Here is a 16,812-nt window from a genome sequence, read left to right on the forward strand (position 1 = left end):
TGGTAGCCTGGCAAGTGTAAGTCTCCAGCTTGCAATTATTTAAAAAAAAATCAAAATTATAACAACATCAACAATAAAAAGGTAAGTCTAAAATACACATTTGAAAAAAAAATCTGTAACAGATATAGAAGACATGCCACAATTTGAAGCAAAATTACAACTCTACCTTTCTGATACAGTAAGTCTTTCACTTTAAAAAAGAAACCTAAACCAGCAAATTTTTTCTTTTTGGTGCCTTTTCATTTTAAAGTAGGTAGTCAGTCTTAAGAGAGCTGTCACTTTTTAAAGCTGTCATGATGACAGAATGAACCATTCATTTGATCAGTATTGGCCTTATATCTCTGTGACAGCTAGTGATTATGGTGACATTGTCTTCAACCTAAATTTGTGAGCCTGAGAATGAAATTCTTGAGCTTGAAAGATGTTTAAAACTGAAAGTAAACTAACAGATATAGTATCAAATTTAAGTGGTTGTTACAGGAATAGGTTTAGTTAATTTCCTCATGTGGTTAATGCTTAATATAGTGATATTACTTACTATATTAATATAATTTTCTTCTAAGTATTGAGACTCTGGGGTTGCTTTAAGAGGCAAACTGTAAAATAAGCAACCTCCTCCACCACCCTACCCTAGGGAGCCACCTCAATCAAATATTATGGTTTCCAAGGACTTTTCATTTAAGTCCCACTTAGAGCTCCTTCAGAAATTGTCTTAATTCCATCTAAAAAAATTTTTTTAAAGAATTTTTTTAAATTAGAATTCCTTTGTTACCTTTGGAATCTGTTCAACTTTTCATGGGTAATGGTAATCTGATTTTAAGTCAATGGTCTTTCTTAAACTATTTGGGTTATTATAGCATTAAACCAATTACTTAACCTAGCAACTCAATTTTTCCACCTTTGAAATGAAAAAAAAAAAAAGACTTGGACTAAAGAGATGTCTAAATTCCTTTTAACTAAAACATTCAAGTTTCAAAATGATATTCATATAAAATAAGATCACAGAATGTAGATTCGATTGCTTATCTTTTATCTCTGACATGTCTCCAAAATATAAAATTTTAGAATATAAGAATAAATCCTTCTCTGTTAGAATTAAACTGAAAATCTTCTTTAAAATTCCCTTTGCTCTGGAAAATTCACATCCCAAACAATCTGCTTCTATCTTAGCCTTCCTTCTAATTGAAATTAAATTCTGTAACATGTTCATCGTATCTCTTATGCCTTTACTCCATAAAACTTTTATTTCATGCACTAACACCTACTCACCTTAACTGCGCATATTCTCTGTGTGGATCTAAATTTTCTCATGTACATACTATCAGTCTTTGGGACAAAGGTAAGAGCTAGGAAATAGGGTCCAGGTGGGAAAGGCTGTAGGTTTTGGAGAGGTGGAGTTATGGGCAGTGAGCTGTGGGGGTGGTGTTGGCCAAGCAGTTATTGTAAAATAATGTCTCAAAATAGATGTAGGCCTCGGTTTTTCACATGCCCTCTAAGTAAGAATTCAAATGTCTGTTTACTGAATTAAAATCAAAGATGTATAAATAAAAAAGGTAATTGGCATGGGGTTTGGAGGTAGAGAAAATGATGGTTGTTTTCTTTTTTTCTTTTTTGTAAAGTCTAGTTTATAGACATGCATTACCAAACCTTATAATGGAGGTATGTGAGATGTGGTTAACTAGAAGTTGCAACTGCCTCAACAGTCAATTTTGATTATAATCTGGAAGATTAAGGTATGGATTTCTTTAAAAAAAAAAAAAATTTATTTTTTACGTAGTGCTGACCATCAAACGCATTGCTTCACACATGCCAGGCAAGTGCTCTACCACTGAGCCACGGCCTTAGCCCGTGAATTTCTTTTCAATGCTAAAGTTAATAGAGTGTCACATATGTTAAATTACTCAAATTGGATTAAAATATTATGGATTAAAATATTAAAACATCTTCTAAGTGCAGAAGGCCTCATCAATTAGCATGAATAATCTTCAGAAGTTCATTTCCTAGCCATCAGAGTACCAAAAAAAATTGTACTAGAGACTAACTTATTAATCTGGCTTTTCTTATGTCTTTACATTTGTTTAGTTGCTACTTTGATCCTAATTCTGAATTTATGCAACCATATGAGCCCAATAATATTTTTAATTGCCAGTATGGCCCCATACCCTGCTCTCGTTCTTGTGAGAAATGGGGCAATATTTCAAGTATTTCTTAGATCAATTCGTTATAATTGCAGTAGTTGTCAATTATTTATAGTGTTTGAGAGAAGAATGTACATGTCTCTAATGTCACTTGTCACCTGGTAGGGTACCCATTTCATTTTCTTCTTTGTTAATTACTTTTCTCCATGTGCCTATGATCCCCTCAAATCCTGGAATGTCATAGGCTTAGTGATTGTGGTTTTTCATTTACTAGTGATGATGCTCTGAAATTCTTTTCCTTTGATTCTTTTGCTTCTTAGGAAAGAGAAATGACATCATTTTCAAGATTTTCATGACTAAACAGTATAAGTAGTTTGGTAGTAAAGATAATACAATTAGTGATCCCTAAAAGGTATGCTTTCAATCAGAAAAATTAAACACAACTGATTTTTTTTCTTATATGAAATGTTGGTCATTATCTTCTATTATTTTTTGCAAGTTAAAGAGAACTTCATGACTCAAGTAAAATTATTTGTCTACTTCTGACCTTGAGAACACGAAAGAAAACCAATATAAGAAATTATGATTAAAAAATGCTGCTATATCATTTGTTTAGGGTTATTATTACATTAAATGACATGCATCCAGATTATTATATATTCACATAAGCTTTCCCTTATTACAGTGAATTTGACACTAATAAACAAACAAAAATAACAAATAGAAATATAATTCAAAGTAGGAATAACAATGTGTTTTCAATTTTATTATTTCCTGGCTTTTGGTATTTAGGTCAAAAAGGCAGTCTATGTTTTGCCATGCTGCAGTTTTTTTTTTTCTTTAACTCATAAATAATTTTTTATATGACTCAGTGATTTGCTCATTAAGACCATGGGATTGCTCCAGGACATCTGTAAGTCCATACCGTCATCTGCATAATTATAGGTTATTGTCAGCTAAAAACAATCATGAATTTAATGTGGGCTTTTTATTGACTTACCTCTCAATATCTGTGAAAAAACTTGAAAACCTGTTTAAACTAGAAAAAAAACTTTTCATAATTTCTTTAGCAGCAAAATGTAATTTTGTATCATTAGAGACAATGTAAATCTTATTTAAAAAATAAATGTGAATTTCAATCACAGGTTTTTTAATAAAGCTAGACTCTTTGAATCCAAATACATATTATTAAGACGGGAAACATCAAGTTAACTTAATGTCACATTTACTTTAAAATACTGAATTTCACATATGAAAAAAAAACACCATATTTCATCTATAGGAAGGTACAGTGATTTTAAGAATCAAATTTTAATTCATGTTTTAAAATATAATATCACCAATTGTGCTTTCTTTTGTCAAAATTAAGTATCAGTAATTGCAGCTAAGAAAGTTAAACACTATCAATTTCCAGTTATTCTACCTTTCCCTCTAATAATTAATGTCATATTCTAATAATCAATATAGTATTATAGTAAAAAGAATAGATGGCTAATAAAATTATTTTTTGTTTAGTTTTCATTGCAGTTCTAACTGAAAGAGTTGCTAATATATAGAGGAAACTTACATTTTATATATATATATATATATATATATATATATATATATATATATATGCGCCAAAAGAGCCTATCAATTATTTAGGAAACAGGTTTATCAACATATTTAAAATATAGACAAAGTTTTATGATGATCAGATTTTATTGACCCATTTTAAACTTTGTTTGGTAGAAACAGAAACACCTTTCAATAAGTAGAAAATAAAAAAAATAAATAAAATAGCAGTCAAGAAAACAGAAGTTACAGCTGCTACTTTAGGAGAAATAAAACATTATACATTTGTTTAATTTACAAGAAATGTTGCTATTCCAACTGGGGTCTGTTAAAGGAGAAAAGTAATCCAAAGCTTGCCAGCATTGCAAAGAAACTCAGAGGTTTCTTTGTATTTTTTTCCTCCCCTGAAGTTGCTAATAGTTTTATAGTTCCTTAAATTGCTTGTAGGATATATTTAAAAAAAAAAAAAAAACTGGTCAGCTAAGCTGGACTTAGGAACCATTTGTTCTTCATTAGAAGCAGAGACCTTAAACTCTCCAGAGAAAGCACACCCCCACCTTCCTTCCACCTCCCAATACATCTGACCTAGTTCTTGTTTGATTCCCATTTTGACTATTTATCATATTAAAACTATTCTTTGATCTCTAGACCTTAGATAATTTACCAAACTCAATAATTATAATAACTAATTATGTTTGGTTTGTATTGGTTTTCTGTAAATTTTATGATTAAAATATAACACATAGAAGAATCAGCTCCAATTATGAAATTTAACCAAAATTTTGTTCAAAGAAGTTAATTGCTGTTTATTTGTGAGTTGCCATATACACTGACATTTAGGTTGTGGCTGCAATTAAAACAGGGATGACTGGCCATCTTCTTGGAAGCCCATGACTTGATTAGTGGGAGTGGGGGCCTTGGTTAGGGGGTGGTGGTTACCAGGTAGGTACCCATAGGTTTCAAAGATGTACAGGCATGATGATTTTACATCATTCCAATTCTCACCATCCTCAATACGTCATTCCTAAAACTGGTTTGCCTAAAATGTCCTTGCTTCAGGATTCCCTTTTCCCATCTTTCATTCTTTTACTTCATTCATTTTTACAAATGAAAGGCCATTCAGAGATTCAGATCTTTCTGTTGTGCACCTTTAGAGGTGTAAAAAGCCTAAGGGCAGCAAATATAGGAGCAAGTGCCCTGTTCCTCAGTATCCCAGACAGCATGGAATGGGTGATCCATGAGCAAAAGTAACAGATCTCTCAAGTATATAAAATCATTTTGTATGAGGATAAAATTGGGTGGGAGTTGAGTGGAAATGTAAATTCACAGAGGAAAATGAACACTGTGAAATTTACAACTTTAAGAGGCTGTGCATATATAATGCTATTCCTTGGCATCCATTTCCCTTAGTATTCAGATTCTCCTATCCCTTAGATAAAACAGTATAGCATTTGCATAAAACCTACACATATCCTCCTATAGATTACTTATAATGCATAGTATAATGTAATGCTATGTAATAGTTTTATACTCTTTTATTTAGTGAATAACAACAGAAAGTGTACATGTTTGGTACAAATGCAGGTTTTTTTCTCCATATTTTTGATCTACAGCTGGTTGAGTGTATGGATGCTAAACCTGGAGATGTGAAGGACCAAGTATATCTTTAAACGAATAGAGTAGACATTGAATCACAATGGTCTTTATAGTTCATTGATATACAGAATTATGAAGAGTCACAGAAGTTTTATTTTTTAACTCAGTGTCTATGATATGGAATAATCTAGAACTTTTGTAGGAGCCAACTTTGACCAGTGATTGTTAAATTTTTTTAAAATTTTTCTTTTTCTCGCACTCTTTTTGTTGATAACCCTGTTTTTTTTTTTTTTTTTTTGGTTTGTTCATTTCTTGCATTTGAAGTAGTCTTTGAGGACATCTTAGGTTTGAGATTCCTTATCTTTTCAACTACTCCATAGTTGTGATAACTGCAGCAAACCACTTGGTAGTGTTTTCCCTGTGTCCATTTTACAGAGCCCTACTCATCCCTCTGGTAGCTCATCATCAACTTTATGTCTAGTTTGATTTGTGGATTGGAACCCACCAACTTGACACGCATGAGCTCTTTACATTTGGATACAAGCATATCACAGTAGGCCAGGTGTTTGTGCTAATTCTTTAGCAAATTAAAGAAGTCCCTCTACCAGGCCATCACACCTCCTGCAGGAGCCTCTCTTCTGTGTGAGCCAGGAGCTCCAGGGAGAAAGCTAGAGCTTCTCCTGTTCTCAGAGCTGGCTATGGTCTTTCTCTTGTGCACCTTTAACCTGCCATTGTTAGTTGCAGTGGTTTGGCCATAAATAAACTCACCTGAGACTTTGAAGTTCAGGTGAGAACTGTGGAAGACCTGCTTTTTATAGCATGGGATTTCCCTCCATTGGAATCATTCTACTTCCAGGATCTGATATAAAAATAAACACATGCAAATAACATTTAAGAATGATTCGTGCTTCAAGATTTTTACTTTGATAGAGCCTTTTTTTTTCTCCTTGAGTTATTTTGTGTTCCATAGTTGTTCTTTTGCTTCTACTACTTCCTGAGGATAAATAGGTTGTATATTTCATAAAAATGCAGTTATTTGTAAAGATAGCATCACTGATACGATTTGTAAAATGATTTGCTTTTCTACTAATTTAATCCCTAGTACCTTCAGTCAGGGCTTGTTAGTATGATTCCAGTGCTCAGCAGAAGGGGGTCTTCAGCCTTGTCTGCCAAAGAAGCTGGAGGCTGCTAGGACTCTCCCAAGAGCTCTGTAGTTTGTTAAGGAAAAGGCAGCTCACACAGCTTCACAATTGCATGTTTGTTATGTTCCTTGGAGATTGAAAGCCCTGTTAGGTACTCCGCATTATTATGCTGAAGCCCTAGACAGCCTGTGATAGGGCAAGATACAAGGAATGAACAGATCTGAAAGTTATTATGTTCAGGAATAGTAATAGTGATATAGGGCAGATTGTCACCAATTAAAGACATTTTTGTCTAGATGATATGTCCCTGTGTGTGCTATTTAGACTTGGTGTTTTGTTTTTTTTCCTGCTCTCACCAAAATATTCCTTTGGGCTTGGGGAGGGAAATGTTATAACTGGCAGCATTAATTATGCTGCACAAAGATGCACAAAGATACATTGGTGAGAACAGTTTGTTGTTTTTTTTTTTTAATCTAATAGCTATTTTCTCTGGTCCTTCACAATTGCTAGTGAGGTTTTAATGAGATCATTTTAAACTGTGAGAATGTTTCTCCCTTGAGATTGTTCTTTCCCTCCTATCCCCCAATAAAATCTAAAAACGGCCTTTAACCCTCCTCCTGGGCTTCAGAGGATGAAGGAGCACTTGTGTATATTCCCCCACCCCCAGCCACCTTTGTTCCCCAGCAAATGTTTTAAATTAGAAAACATTCTAATATTTTCAGATACTTTTAAAAAATATATGTGTTTATCAAAATAAAGTGTGAAAGCAGTTGTTGTGAGGCCCTAATCTCATGCATGTCCAGTAGTTCAGACAACCTTGAGTCCTGTCCTTCTCTCCTGACTGTGAGTCCTCATTTGCAGCTGGAGGTGGGAGTCACAGTGAGGGAGGTTGTACAGAGATGGTGTAAATTTGTGATTTTATGAGTTATCATAGTGCACAATTATTTTAAGGAATTATTTGAAATGCTAGGAATGACACTCCTCTGCACTTCAGTTTAAAGTGACAGAAATTCCTCAGCTGGATGTATTTTGAAATGGCCAGAAGTGGATTTCTCATGTCAGCCACCAAATTCTGAGTTCTAGAAGACCAATAGAGTTTAGTGCTAAAAGTTCATGTTGTTGCAGCCAACAGAATTCAGGCCCATATTCCAAATTTATCATTAGCTGACTGCATATTATACACCTGTAAAGGAGCTGGAGAAAAATATTCAACCTGTCCTAAGTCACTCCACCTAGGTGTGAAATGAAAACAATAATGGTCCTCACTGATTAGTTCACTATGAACATTAAAGGAGTGAGCTGTTGCACAGTTTACCTTGTTGTTGTTTCTTACTGGTGACTTTCCAGCCTTTTCTGAAGAACCGTTAGATTTGGATTCTCCCTTCTCCTCCATTGTGGAAGTGAAATGGCATCTCCTTCCATTCTTGCTTCCCTCTTCATTTCATTCACAGGACAGCGAGGACAAGCGTTTAAATATGATAATTCCATCTTGAAATCACTTTGCTTAAGACTTCAGTTGTGGGCTCTACCTTCTCTGTCAAATTCATGTCACACACATTGCTCTCCACCTGACTCACTACATAGGGTCGACATCTTTAAAATTTCCTTGAGTGTATCCCCTCAAACCAGATTATTTGCTTTGCCTGCAGTGTGCTTCCTTGGGATGTTTTCCCCATTTCTCACGCTTCAGCTTAGTTGTTCCTTCCTCAGGGTGCCTTACTTCCTATCTGAATTATGTTTCTTATAATTCTTATCCTTTTCCTTCATGGCATGTATCGTAATCCTGTCTTTGTGCTTGAGTTAACTTGAATATTGTCTGTTTACCCCCACAGTACAGACCTCAAGGACCATGAGCATAGGACTCGTGCCAAGTTAAGCCACGTTTCATACCCAGTACCCAACATGTAGAAACTGTATTTTAAGCTTTCTCTGATGTATGCTGTGTCTTGGACATTGTTCAGGGTACTGGAGATACAGAGGTGATAAAGACAACCCTGTTCTCATGGACCTGACCTTCAGATACAAAGAGCTGGGCAATAAATACAGAAGTATAGTCTTTTGATAGAGGACTCTCTCAGGGCAGGGTGCTAAATGTAAAAGAAAGAATGCATGCCTGTCCTGCTCCTAATCAGGGTCCCATAGCTCAGATATCTCATTTTGTCTGTGTTTTTTTAACCCTGCTGGGCTACTCCTGAATGTGACTTTTGCTCTGGCACTTAGAAACCCTCATCAATAGCATTCTTTGTCCTCCTTTCCATTTGTACTGGCAGCTGAAAAATTTGGCAATTCCTTACATAGTGACTAATGGCAATACTTCTTTGCAGATGTAATGCACCATAAAAATGGCAAGTCCTGTACAAACATTAAATAATTAGTTTTCATAATAACCCTATCAAGATAGAGTGTAAAAACTCTCTGTTTTGTATGGAAATAACTGAGTCATTATGAATATCCTAACTAGAGTCACAGAATAGTGGAAGAATTTGTTGTGATTCTGAAATTCTTGACTTCTGTTTTCTAACTCATTCATGATTACAACAGTATAGGAACCTAATTGTTTTCTATAAGTGTTGCATTTTTTCATTAATAAATCTATTTCACTTACAATTTAGATCCAAAAGTGTAAAATGCAAACATCTACTAAGATACTGGCATCTTTAAAGTCAGGCGTATAATTCTAGCTATTGGACTTAATTTGGTGTTACATTTTTTTATGATCTCAAGGTGTTCAAGTCTGCTGAATATTAACTGTTTGAATGTTGATTCTTACTAATGTCTACTTTTCTCTGGAATATGTGACAGTCTTTAACTTACATACAGGATGCCAAACTTTTGTTTGTCTTCATGACTTAGTGATACTGTAATAAACACTAGGGAGTATGCTCTACTGTATGCAATGAAGGAAGTGTCACAGTGGCACCCATGTTTCTGCACAATGGAAATGTGGCTTCAAATTAGACCAAATCTGGAAGTAAGTCTAAACAAAAGGACTAGGAGTGGGTCTGGAATGTAGCTCAGTATTAGAGTGCTTGCTTAGTTTGCGCCGGCCTTAGATTCCATTTCCACTATTGCAAAGAAACAAAGAACAAGACCGGCTGTGACATACCCTCACTGTCATAGCCCAACAGAAAAACAGCTCATACAACCATGTTTAAGTGAGCTGCTCTGCTGTTATACCTCATATAAAGAAACAAATTACACTGGCTTCCTTTATTCTCATAATAGCATCTCTTTCCATTTGCAATAGTTTGTATTCGCTGTTCTCTAAGGTTGAGTGATGTTTGACATCTATCCCTCTTATAATGACTTTCAGAATGTGTAATTTTTGAGTTAAAAAAAAAGTACTGCTTTCCTAGGATAAAGCATAAGAGGTTTGTGAAACCTTCAAAACTTCTGGTAGTTAAGAAAATAATTGCTTCTCCCATTCTCCCGGCATATTTTCTTTCACAGTCTTAACCAAAGTATAATTTAAGGTTTTAAAATAAAGTGGCATTCTATAAAAAACACTAGTAGAAGATGACATAATTATTGAAGAATATTCAAAGAATATTCAATCTCAAATTTTAAAAAGTATATGTGTTTCTTTAGGAAATAATCATTATTAAATCATAACTTCTTAACGATGTCTACATGTATCATTTAAAAAAATTATTGGTTCTTTTTATTTATATATGACAATATAATTTATTTTGATGTAATTATAAAAGCATGGGATATAATTTGTTCTAATTCAGTCCCCCTTACTTCTTCTTCCCATTCCTTCTTCGCACCTCTTGTTCCCTTGCCCCCCTACTCTACTGATCTTTTTGCTCTTATAGTTTTTTTTTGAACTATTATCTTGTAGATGTGCATGATCATGAGAGTCACTGTGGTATATTTGTACATGTACATAGGAACGTTAGGTCAGATTCACACTACTGTCTTTCCCTATCCCATTCCTTTTCCCTTCTCTTCATTCCTCATTGGTAGACAATGGAGTGATCCACTGATCTTTCTTCTATGTTTTCTTTTTTTTTTTACCACCCCATCCCCAGCACCTCATGGGTTTCCACATATCAGAGAAAACATGCAACCTCTGACTTTTTAGGACTCACTTATTTTACTTAGAACGATATACTCTAGTTCCATTCATTTACCAACAAATTTCATAAAGTCATTCTTCTTTATGGACAAGTAAGATTCTGTTGTGTATATATACACCACATTTTCTTTATTCATTCATCTGTTGAAGGGCACCTAGGGTATACTCATACATTGTTGGTGGGTCTGCAAATTGGTTCAGTCATTCTGGAAAACAGTAGGTAGGTTCCTGAAAAATCTATGAATGGAAACACCATTTGACCTAGTTATTCTACTCCATGGTATATATCCAAAGGATTTAAAATCAGCCTACTATCATCCTGCAGCCACATTAATGTTTACAGCAGCACAATTCATAATAGCTAAGCTATGGAGCCAACCTAGGTGCCTTTCAGTAGATGCATGCATTATTTTAAAAAACAAATTTCTTAGCCTTAGAAGATGATGGTGTAAGGTAAATGAATAACACTTATCAGAATATCATCTTAAATGTGATTATTTAGTTTTCATTTCTAATGGGTTCTCTTTCTGTACATTTGTATTCTTGTTGAAATATTTTTAAAAGATTGGAATTATTCAAGAAATTTGAAGAAGTTTTAAGCACATGGTTCATATATGTACATAGGAATATTAGCATAAATGGCAACAACTACAATGTAAGAATGCAAATAATGCTTGTAAAAATGCTTGTACTTTCTTATCCAGCTCCCAAACATATATGTGAATTCAGAATAATCTGCAACAAAATCCTGTTGCATTGCCCTTTCCCTACAAGGTGGATATTAAGATCGGTTTTTTTTTACAATATCAACATTTAACATGTATTTCACTCCAAGGGAAATGCAAGAATTGTAGCATAACTGTCAGGCACAAAAAATGTGCCCAATGTATATTTTAAATGAGAGAGAATTATAGTTATTTTGAAATTAATTGGCATTTCTTATTATCAACATGTAAATTGGAATTCAGACAGAGAACTAAAAGGATTATAAAAATGACTAACATATTCTCTACTAAAATTAAGGGCTAGGTATATGCTTAATAATTTTAAAAATAATTATATGACACATTGTAGTAGAGGCATACTAAATATCTATAGAGTTGTCTTTAGGAATATACTTCATTTATTTTCTTTTCCAATAAACTCTGTGCTTTTTAAGGGTTTCATTGATTTTTTTTTCTTCCTAGTCAACAAGTTTAATATTTGCTGCAGGGTTGCATTCATGAGGTAGTTTGTAAAGCAGAAAAAAAAAGCCAAGACTGTGTTATTATCTCCCTTTGTTTTCCCCAAGATACCTACTGATAATTAAATGCCCATATTTAATTAAAATAATTATTATTGTACAGTCTGTTCATTTTGTGGTAAAATATGAGTCATTGATAATAAGTAACACATCATGTGTATTCTGAATAATGAATTCTGATGCCCAATATGCTGTGAATGTCAAGTATCTTCTTCCAAACATGGAAAATCTGAGAAAATTCAAGAATGCAGAATAAGATAAACATATAACTATCAAGAGGGAAATTTCTCACTTAATTTCTGTTTCATTGGAAAGAGATTGAAATACTAATTATATCATATACCTGTGTACTTAGAATTGTGAACTCTGTGTTAAGACCAGATAGGTAGACAACTAGAGATCTGAATTCTAGCTAGAGATCTGGTCATACTAGAGACCTGAATTCTAACTTGGCCACTAAGTTTTTAAATATTCCTCATTGTGTAATGAAACTAATAAACTCATTTTATCATAAGCTTGTTCTGGGGATTAAGTAATTTGATACTTAGTATGGTTTCTTATACAGTAAACATTCATTAAACATCCACCATTATTAACATTATCATTTTGCTAAATCATCTTCATCATTTTTATTACCTTTGTGACATGTTCCTCTACCCATGAAAGTCTTAGTTTATTAATTTCTAAAACAGAAAATTTGTACCACATACTCCTGAGGCTCCTAAGTGCAATGAGATTCTATGTTTCATGAAGTTGAATGCATTATAGTTTGCAGATGTTGAACACATGATTAGGGGACAAGATTAACTTGAGGAGCACTTGAGCCCATCAAGACTGGATAGAGTTATGAGACCCTGGTGCATCGATGTACAGACATCATAGGACAAGCCTTCTGTGGTGGTGCTGTGAACCACATTGGATCAAATCCATTAGAAACACAGCGTATTTGATCAGAGAAATGTTTTGTACAGGACAATGAGGACATGGTTAGAAAGCCAAGGGTACTGCACAGGAAATAAGAATACCTGTGTTTTCCTCTTGTCTTTGTTCAGATAAATCACATAGGCTAGCAAGTGGCAATTTCCTGACACTCCATTATATCTAGTTTGGGGATGAATTTGATATTGTCAGCTACTATATTGTTTTATAATGTTTCATTTCTTTCAGTTCTAACTTTTTATAATGTTCCTACAGAATGTTTTAATAAATTAATGCCTCCATTGTTTTTGGCACAGTTTACGTTTACATATTATTTTCTACTTTTCCTCTTATCTTCTCAGCATTACACAGATAGGTTTCTAGCACACCACCAATATTTTTCTTTTCTGATAAAAAGCTTTTACTGTTTTCAAATTGTATTAAAATCGGTATAAATCTTCTCAGAAAGATAAATGATTAGATTTTGTTTTTTCTGTTTAACAAAGGAAAACATGGAAATCATTTGAGCTGTGTTATATGCACTAGCTTTTACCCATAAAACTTCATAAATATGGAAGAAATATAATCTGGTTACAATATTAGAATGACTATGTCTTAACACCTTCTTAGGTGACATGTACTTGAATATACTATGTATGTTGTTTACTCTTTTTCAAATTAATAGTGAGACCTTTTTAAAAAAATATAGTCCCAAATTAAAAATTAAAATTTAATTTTTTATACTGTTAAAATTGAGAAACATTACAAAATATAGACTGATTATGATAAATGTTAGAGAAGGAAATGAGAGATGTTTAAAAAGATCTGAATTTGGGTCTACATATGGATGTTAAAATTTTTTCTTCCATACTGCTGCCAATTGCATAGATTTTATTTTTATTTTAATGAATTAAATATACACATGTGTTAAGAAAATTCAACAATTTAAATAAGGCTTCATATCATTTTATAATGTGACACATACCATTTTTTCTCAAAAGAAAATGTTCAGGGCAAGTATAATAAGAAAGAAATATTGCTTTTATGAACGAGAGGAGAAAAATCTTAAATTCATAGTTTTATGCAGGATTGCCTGTAGCCATAGGCAGTGCTAGAGTTTTATGCTTTACAGCTGCAAAAATAATTACATGAGCATTATCTAAGCAACAATCTTTAATGGATTACATTTTGTTAGCTTTTCATTATATACTGTAAAAGTCCCAATAACACAATAAATGAAAAAATAGCTTGATTTATCTGACATAGCCCTTTGATATTTTGCAAGACATTTTATTATTCATTGGTTTATTTGAGATGTGATCTCAATTTGTAAATAAGATATAGTATTACCAAGTTGGATTAAAGCCTAACAAATTGAAAAATTGTGCAAATTATTTACTTTTACTTGAAAAATATTTTAGTTTGGGTATTTCTGGGGTGTTAAAGCTTTTCAGATGTGTTATCATAGATTAATAATTTTATCCAGCAAAACATACATGTTGCTTGTTAAGGTTAACTCATTTGCTTTTTTTATAAAATTTACATTTTTTGTAGTACATTCTTAACATGTAATAATAGCCTAAGCTTATACATAATGAAATTCTTAATAGTCTGGTTTTTTTTTAAATTATGTGGTAAAGGTAGCTAGAGTTTTTATTTCAACAAATCTTACTTTTTTGTCTATATTTTATTGATAGTGTATAATTTATTAATAGTGTATGATGTTAGAATCACAACAGCTTGGTACAGTCATATTTCCTTGTCTGTTTTTCTTTTACTATTTTTCGAAAGATAGTGAAGCAAGTATTTTCCAGGCATTAGCATAATCATAGTCTGCCCAAATTGTCTCAATATTTTAATTAAAGAACTGCTTTGAGTATGTGCTATGGCTTACTAAGATATATGCATGTGTTCAGTTGGTATAGAGGAACAAAATTCAAGAAATGAAACAGGAAAATAGAGCCTTTGGAAAACCTCTTAATTTGAGGCTTTGAAACTAAAATTTAAGAGTAATGTTTGAAATACTGGTTTGAGTATAAGTTTTTCACATTGTAGTGCTTCATCTGTGAAAACATTTTTATATGCCATTAGGATGGAAAGACATCCATTCCAATGTACAATTGTAGTATCAAATCTACAATGCAATTTATATTAAAAGAAATAATCTTTATCATAATGTGTATCTTAATATACCTATAAACATTTTAAGCACTGTCTTAAATTGAGCTTCTACAATGGGTCACATTCTGTTATACCCAGGATCAAGGATTTGAAGATGGGGAAGTTAACTATTCATTAGACCTTAATGAAGTATATATTCCATATTAGTTTTGTAAATTGGGAAACAGAGATCATCAAGAATGTGTTCAAGAAATACACGTTTAGCAAACAGAGTTGTGATTTAGGACTTACTGATGCCAACTAATTTGAGATGGTTTGATGTTATCAAGATACTGAGGACAATTTTACCATATGAAGTATTCGTGAATACATATTGTTTTAATTTTTAACATTTTATTCCTACAGTCACAAAGTGAATAACACTGCTTATCTTATAGCAGCTTAAATCTGTATTAGTATCCAGTTGAGATTAAAGTAATGAATTGTTCACGCCTCTAAACTATAGGGTTGATACTATATTAGTTAATAATATCTTTCATTTTTTATTAATGTATACATTTAAGTTATAATGATAATATAATCTTGAACATTAATTTGAGGTATCTGTAACATCTTTCAATTAATAATGCTTAGAATTATCTTTATTTTCCTTTTAATATTTTGTTTGTATGTATACATAATTTATTTAACTGTAGAGAGCATCATCTTGATAAGTAAAAGGAACTATAATCATTAGCATCTGGAAAGAAAAAATATAGGCGGTAGGCAGCAAAGAAATGGAAGTTAAAATGAACTCAAATGCTAACTGTGAAGGCACTAGGCCCCAGACTACATTTACCCACTGGCCTTTGAAGAATGTCAGATTACCCCTCCTGTGCATGCTAAGGCCAAATATCTTTATTACATTGAAGTTGTCTGTAAGTAGATATTCTTCAAGCTGCATTGTGATAGCTAATAGTAGTAATTTATTATAGTAAATGTCTCTTTTGCTGAAGTGCAGAGATAAGGATTGCATGTGTTACTATTGAGTACAATGATTTTTTTTTGTTCCTACAGTACTACGGGATGACTTCAGACAAAACCCCTCTGATGTTATGGTGGCAGTAGGGGAGCCTGCTGTCATGGAATGCCAGCCTCCACGAGGCCATCCGGAGCCCACCATCTCCTGGAAGAAGGATGGCTCTCCACTGGATGACAAAGATGAAAGAATAACTGTAAGTACTTAACCAATAGCAGGACCATCTTCAGGTTTGACTGTACACATCTTCACCCTGCTCCACAAAGCAGGTTCTTAGATGAAGACTAGCATTAGCTCTCATTTTTCAGTTCTTCCTTAAAATAAATATATTTCAACTCTCTCTCTGTAGACATGAAAATAAGTGAAGAAAACGCACGGTGTTTAAAGATCAGTAAAAGTGAAATTATAATTTCAATTTTAATGTCTTGGAGTTAACACTTTTATGTAGACTTAATTATTATTGTAACTCAGGGCTTATAACATTTCCACGTATTACCATTAAAAGTGTTTCTCATAAAATTTTTAGTTATGTAGTATGTTTCCAGGAGGTCTCCTAAGTCACTTTAGGATTTTTTATACCTCTGTCTCTTTTTAAAATTGCTTTTCTGTTCCATAGAGTTGGATATTGTTTCTGAGAAATAAAATCTCATTCGTCATGAGGGTTAATGATGAATTTATCTCATAAAAGAAAACTGTGAGAGTAGGTGATTGAATTTTGAGTTCCTGCTCTGATCTAAGTAGAGAATTACATGATATGTAGTAGGTTGTGTGTTTTCTTCTTGATAGCAGCGCTTCTGTGTGACTTCATTGCTTGTTCTGTAGTGGTAGGTGTTCACTAACACACCTCCATCAACCAAGTTTTCATTGATTCTATGATTGTAAAATATTACCCTTTACACTTTTCCTTTTTTTCTGCATGCGCTGATATCTGTCCACTGTGAATTCATTTACCAAGAATCAAAGTTCCCTAGGAGAATATGTGTGTGAGTAAAGGTCACTGC

The 16,812-nt window shown here is 33.1% G+C and overlaps 1 protein-coding gene across 7 annotated transcripts in view; it reads left to right on the top strand.

The window, feature by feature from the left end:
• Positions 1-16,812, top strand: part of Robo1 (roundabout guidance receptor 1) — a 1,016,703-nt gene that overhangs the window by 863,617 nt on the left and 136,274 nt on the right. For all 7 annotated transcript variants that reach the window (XM_078044437.1, XM_078044436.1, XM_078044438.1 and 4 more), the window contains one exon: positions 15,850-16,007. In XM_078044437.1, the coding sequence (XP_077900563.1) occupies positions 15,850-16,007 (158 nt within the window). The remainder of the gene's footprint in view (positions 1-15,849; positions 16,008-16,812) is intronic.

This window comes from Ictidomys tridecemlineatus, chromosome 3 (genome assembly GCF_052094955.1).
Source record: "Ictidomys tridecemlineatus isolate mIctTri1 chromosome 3, mIctTri1.hap1, whole genome shotgun sequence".
In the NCBI taxonomy this organism is placed as follows: domain Eukaryota; kingdom Metazoa; phylum Chordata; class Mammalia; order Rodentia; family Sciuridae; genus Ictidomys; species Ictidomys tridecemlineatus.